Genomic DNA, 6,803 nt, shown 5'->3' with positions numbered 1-6,803 from the left:
TCAGATCCTCCCCAGCATGCGAGCGATCCACCAGTTGCACGGCATCACGATCTGACAGATGACCCGGCCTCCTTGGTAGTAGTACGGCCAGGGGTTGAATCCGCCCAGAGGCTCGTGGTAGCGTCGACAGTAGCGGTAACCACGGCGACAGTGCTGGCAGCAGAAGCTGCGGTCATCCAAGTACTGATCCAGCTCGATTCCAACATCCCTCTGAAAGAGGACACAGGGTTACAATCACGCACATGACAAATGCCAGTCCTCCAGAGGCAAGGGCAGGACAGAGGGAGAGGAGGAGGAGGAGCGGGTGACGAGAATGGATGGGGCTGCTCTGGTTCTAGGTCAGCAGAATGTCCATAAAAAAACCAAACGTGAGTGAAAAGATCAGAGCTGATGTCTGTGAAAATGCACAGTTGTGTCATGCCTAACGACTGACAAAGAGATCAAGATAACTGCAAGTGAAGCAGGTCTGAATTGGGCTTCAGGAGAATAAAATACGACAACGTCCTTGACCTTTTAACGACACCTGGGGTGGTGTGACAGGCGGCTGCACGGTGAAATCAACCACAACCTCCCCAGCAGCTCTGCCGTCAGTCCAAGGGACTGTAAGTTGCTAGTTACCAACATAATTACACTATTTCTTTCATCCATGACCTCTTAACTTCCTCCAATGAAGCACACACTGCACAGAAAACGGCTGCCCCTCCTCCAACAGAGCATTCAAATTATAGCTCCTCACGTCTTCATGCCCTCCCCCTGACCTTGACTTTAAGTGCAAGGCACATTCCTGAAGCAATTAGCAGAGTAATGATCGTCTAAGAAGGATTCTTTCATTTGCTCTTGCTGGCTGCCTCTGAATTTATAGGGGGGCCAAATGAAACCCAAACGAAAGGTAAATTGGGTAGAATTAATGGCCCTTAGATTTTTCCATTGTGCTGGTTGGTTCATGCCCTCATTGACTCTTTGGGCTGACTGCCATGCCTCTGATCAAGAACAACTCCAAATGGGGGTTCGGAGAAGTGCCACTTAACTTGCGCGGCGCAGGCTGAGAGACAGCGACTGCCCTCGGTATGCGTTTGACCACATTTCAATCTCTTTTAGTAAATGAATCCTCTGAGACGATCCGGCAGTCTTGTTAATCTCCTCGGATCCGGTTCGGCCTTCACATTCAGAACAAACGAGTGCAAAAATAAATAAACGATTGCTTCCAATGGGCCAACTACGTTTAGTCGTGCAGAACAAACACATCCACTGTTGGGAATAGAGAATGTGGAAAATGTTTAAGAGGACCGGACCCTGAGGGGACGTAGAGCTGAGTCCCTTCAGTCCACCAACATCTCAAGTCTGGGGAAAACTAGATTTCCTGCATCTATTCGACAAACCACTGAACGCTCTTACACACTCTTTTCTGTGGACGTTGGCTATTTGGAATTTGTTGCAAAAGTTTGTTCTGCATTCGATTTGTGCTCTGATAAAGTGAGCAACAGTACACACTTGTGAGACATATTTAAAACGCATAGGAAAGGGTGCAACAGATGATATCAAGGAAACCTGGCTTTGATTTATGAGTATGACAGGCACAGCTAGGCTTTTAATGATTTATTGTTTCAGTCAGGTTTCAGGTCATCAGCTTCCAGGCAACAATCTGTTATGGAAACAACACGAAAGCTGTCAATGGACCAATGATAATCTTATCTCCTCCTCGCAGCCCAAACTGGGATGTAACGAAGTCTGGAGCTGCAGCTCGGAAAATGAGGAAAATATTTTATTCAAATGACGCTCATCAAAACAAACAGCCAATAGGCAGCATTGTACCTTAAAGAGAATTAATCAGAGTTATCCCTTTAAAATGGAGCGTTCATATTAATCACTCTCGCGCTGAGTTGCTGTCTCTGGTGGGGAAGCTGTGACGATAAGAATAGTTCACCTTGGGAAATCTGAGACAGTCACTCACAAACAAGCAGCATTAATGAAAAGTAAAAGCCATTATCACCTTGCTGCATCTGATTTCATCACATATTCATGCTCACATATACACACACGCGTGCTCCCTCACGCAGGAACCTCTGTGCATAATATCGAGACACTGGATGTGAATGAGTCGGCAGAGTCGAAATCTGTGTCAGTCATTCAATAAGATGTAGCAAATCAAAGCATGACTCCTCTAATCTTCACACTTGTTGGCATTATTTCACACGCTGATCACTGCTCTTCATGAGCTCGAAGCGCATGTCTGGATGTGTTATTAAATCTCAGAGCAGGGCTCATCACATTCATCCGGTGATCAAAACAGCAAAGATAACGTTTCTTTTTCACGCCCTGCTTTGTAGTCAAAGAGGCTCTTTTTAATGGAAGTACACAAGACGGAGCAACATCTGGAATGCTTTGCTGCGAGTCTTGACCTCAGATTTTCATCTTGCTGTGCTTTACAGAGAGGTGGAACGACAATGAAATGGGATATACAGTAATTCAAAAGCACATAGTCATGTATTTCAGCGTGCTCAAAGTGATAAGAAGCTTTAGCCTCAGCATAAAGATTCCTCTGGAGGCACAAATGGCTTCTGCATTTATAGATTTGAATTCCTTCAGCTTTCTACACCTCTATAATGCATCTGAATGTGACGCCGGTAGGTTGCCAAGGATTTAACACGTTGAACATGCAATATGAACCAACGGGGCAGAAACTACAGAAACGTGCATGAGTGTGGTCGATTTATATCAGGGGCTTATTTTAGATATATGGGTCAAGAGCAGAGGTACAATCCTTTCAGGCTTGTCAGAGGGGGGTACTTACAGTATTTTTTTGGTGTATAAGTCGCAGTTTTTTTGCATAGATTTACTAGTCCTGCGACTTACATGCCGAAGTGACTTATATACGTGTTTTTCCATATTCATAACGCAATTTTTGACTGATGCTTTGAACCAGAGTAAACATTACCAGTTGTAGCTGCTAGAGGGCCCTCTAGGCTTTGGACAACTATATGCTGTTCCTCTGCCGCTACTCCCCCCCCCCCCCCCCCCAAAAAAAAACCATTAGCTTAGAGACAACTGAGAAAAACTTAACACGAGTAACATGTCCCCAAATAGAAAATCCTATTTTGCAGATTACAAACTGCAGGTAATAAAATATGCTGTGGTAATCGAGCAGCAGAAAGAAAGTTTGTAAACGGGTGGGGTCCGTGCAGCCTGCCCAGGGGAACCTGGCGAAAGGGACGGCCACACGGCGGCAGGGGATCCCCCCCTCACGGGGAACCTTCCCCCTGTGTCTGGCTGGCTCCCGCCAGGCGCATTACCTCCGCAGCGGTGTGCCACGACCATCTCTGGGTCATCCTGGAAGGGTCTGGTGACAAAGCTGACTCACGGCTCCGACCCCAGGAAGAAACGAGGTGCAGGCAGAGGAGTGCTCCAGATCTCGCGGCTGGAGCAGCAAGCTCTTCTGCGTTACTTTACCACCCAAGCTGGGAGGAAGGGGGTAGTGAAGTGCACGATCCGCAGCCCCGGGCAGCAGCGAGGTGCAGGCGGGTGACGGATGCTTTAAAGCTCGCGGCTCACCTTCGTCCCCGTTCTGGTGGCGGAGCTGGGAGGGACACCTGGAGCAAATGTGTCTATTTGTTCAGGGTCAAAACAGCTTAGTTTCGCCTGGGCGGCACGGCGAATCCAGTGAGTCCTCCCGTGTGTGCTCCTGCAGCCGCCAATCCATTTTTGGTAGCCAACTGATTTTTGGCACGACCCTGACCCACATTTCCTAGGGGTCAGCAGTGACGCATAATAAATGCGACTTATACGCCAAAGCAACTTATATATATTTTTTCCCTCTTTGTGATGCTTTTTTTGACTGATGCGACTTATATGCCAGAAAATACGGCATTTATTTTGAAATTTTCAGGGCCACCACTGAGACAACCTGCACTTTGACATGGCAGCACAGCAAAGTTCAGCAACATATATCTGTCATCCTCAGTCGCAAGGACTCAGATGATTATTCTGCTTTATGAGCGTGCACCGTGGATGGAAGAGGCTCTGGGTTTCAAGCTTATGAAATGCAGATGAAGCAAATGCACATTTTTTGGGGCAGGCTCTACTTGTGTGATAGAAGCAAAGATAGAAAAAAAAAGAGTGTGAGGTGGAAACTATATGTGTGTGGTGCTTGTCTTCTGACTGTGTGCACATTTACATGAACGAGGGAAGCAAAATAAAAAAAAAATACAAATAAAAAAAAAGCTTGGCTCACATGTGGCATCCCCTTGGCATGAACAAGAGTTCAGACTCCCAATTACAGACTGCTGCCTGCCCTCTGCTTGGCCACAAAGGCCTTTGTTATCACCAGACCCACAAACAGCGCCTGGACGAGCTGCTGGAATGGATTGCGGTGGTATGCATTACTCAGCTGATAGTGGTTGAGCGTTTCAAAAGAGGAGCAGAGTTTTTCATCCCCCGGTATGTTTTAATTGCTGCATCTCCTGTCGCAGACACCAAGGGGGAAGAAGCGTTGAGCAGGGGGTGTTTCTGGGACGAGTCTGATAAATGTCAGAGTTATAGGACATCTCATTTCTCCGCGTGTCTCTCACTGTTTCTCGTAGCTCTAACTCATTATCCTTGAAGTTTGCTGTAGCGACAACTCACCTGTAAGTGTTGGATTTGTGTGTCTGTGCGCATACGTTTGGAGTATTATTATGCTATCCACAGTCAGAGATAATTAATCACACGATTGAGCGATTTACACGCGGCACGCCAAAAAGTGTCCCTTGGCCTCTCCACTTATTTTATATGCTTTGATAATTAAAGCATTATTAATAAATGCAACCTATCCGTGCAGCAGCGGGTGACCTTGAGAGTGTTTCTTTGCAGAGTACTGTCCACTGTCTGTGTGGGAAAAAAATGAAATAAAAAAGGCACTAACGGGCGCTGTAAGGCACAAGTAGCTGCCTTTGAAAGGGTGGATATTCCTCTCAATTAATGGGGAGACATTAAGAGAGTCTTCAATGAACTAGCCTTACTTAAACAGATATATAGAGCAATTGCTATGCCCTCTGGTGCGCAAAGTCAGTTTTAACATCAATTAGTGGGCAATTTATATGCAGAAAGAGTCGCGGCAGAGCCGGGGCTGATTGAAGCGGCTCACTGTATCTCCTGGTGTGGTCCCAGTGAAGGAGGGCTCCACTTACATAGTCATTTACAGCAGCATGGTCCAGGACGTCCCGGGCAAAACGCTGACCTATGACCTCTGCGTCGGGCGTGTCTTCACCCAGACTCTCAGCAGCTGAAATCACAGAAAGTGTTATAAATGTCAGACAGGTCTTTGTTGTTGGGAGTAACGAGAGAAATGAAGATACATACTGTAGTACAACATACATACAAGTATAAATTGTAAAGACAAACAGTTATAAGATCTACTTTGTAAGATATGAACTAAGAAATACGCTAAATGAAGAATACTCTAAGCACTAGTAGTACAAAAACCATATGTGCTGCTGTTGTTTAGCGTATTGTTTTTGCACTACTAGTACTTAGAGTATTCTTGGTTTAGCGTATTTCTTAGGTCATATATTAGACCTTATTACTGTCTTTCTTTACAATTTATACTTTTGTTGGGTGTAACTGGGACCCTGTGTACACAGTTTCATTCTACCACATGTACCACATGTGGTATGAATGACAAATAAAGAAATTTTGACTTGGGTATTTTTTAGATTTCTGTGACGTTTTATTGTCTGATCTCAAAGGGATGAAACTTTCAGAAAGTAATCTTTGAATGAACATTTAGAACTGATTGACCTTTGGAGTCAATCCAGTTCAAGATGGCTGCCACAGCTAACCAGCAATAGAAAAAAAAAAAAAAAAAAAAAAAGGAGCTATAAGTCAGTATTACAGGCATCGAGCTAAATACGGATGTGCTAGTAGCTTAGTTCTCCAACACATAAACTGAGTCTGATATCGAATGATGTCACATGACATTGAGTTAATCAGTTTTTTCAAGGTTTGACCAAAGCGGTTTCAACTTTGTCATTTCTAAACATAAGATAAACTTTCAGAGTATCCCAATTTTCTCATTGTTTTTCTTAAACCAATGTGCAAATCCAAAGTTTTTAGAAATTAACATTACTTTAGGCCTTCATGTCCAAACATTCAAGATAAAAGCAGGAACATACACTTTATTCTCCTTTTGGCAAATTTTCTTTACAAACACAAGTTCATTTTCAAGTTGCTTAAAAAGGACACACACTTCTGTTTATATTCATGCTGGAGTATTAAATTCTATATGATGTTTATCAGATTGCTTTGTGCACACGCAGGAAAACCTTTCAATTAAGCCACAGAGAATATTGAAATCTTGTACTGAAATATAGTTTCAGGTCATTTTTATCTATTGAGTCATGAGCGCCTGCCAAACAACTTAATGAAATACCACTGGGCCCATGCATTTCTAATACAAAGTGACAAATGTCCTGTAATGTTCAGTAAACAGATGTCTTCTTTTAAGGAAATACTGCAAACCTTTCAACAATCATTACCTGCAGAAGAAAATAAAAAGGACCCACAAACACATGAAGACAAAATGTATATATATATATATGTGTGTGTGTGTATACTTATGTGTACATATATGTGTATTTATATAAATATATCTCTATATAATCTATCTATCTATCTATCTATCTATCTATCTATCTATCTATCTATCTATCTATCTATCTATAAATATATATATATATATATACATACACACACACACACACACACACACACACGCACGCACACACACACACACACACACACACACACACACACACACACACACACACAAC

At 43.6% G+C, this 6,803-nt stretch overlaps 1 protein-coding gene across 1 annotated transcript in view; it reads right to left on the bottom strand.

Moving 5' to 3' along the window:
- The window catches only part of tnmd (tenomodulin), a 90,501-nt gene continuing 83,698 nt past the window's right edge, over positions 1-6,803 (bottom strand). Inside the window, exons 6-7 of the mRNA XM_037675708.1 lie at positions 5,163-5,257; positions 1-210 (exon numbers count right to left, since the gene is read on the bottom strand). Coding sequence (XP_037531636.1) covers positions 1-210; positions 5,163-5,257 — 305 coding nt within the window. The remainder of the gene's footprint in view (positions 211-5,162; positions 5,258-6,803) is intronic.

Source organism: Nematolebias whitei, chromosome 4 (genome assembly GCF_014905685.2).
Source record: "Nematolebias whitei isolate Nwh7 chromosome 4, NemWhi1, whole genome shotgun sequence".
In the NCBI taxonomy this organism is placed as follows: Eukaryota; Metazoa; Chordata; class Actinopteri; order Cyprinodontiformes; family Rivulidae; genus Nematolebias; species Nematolebias whitei.
The sequence above is the reverse complement of the archived record's forward strand: the minus strand, read 5'-3'. Positions and strand labels throughout refer to the sequence as shown.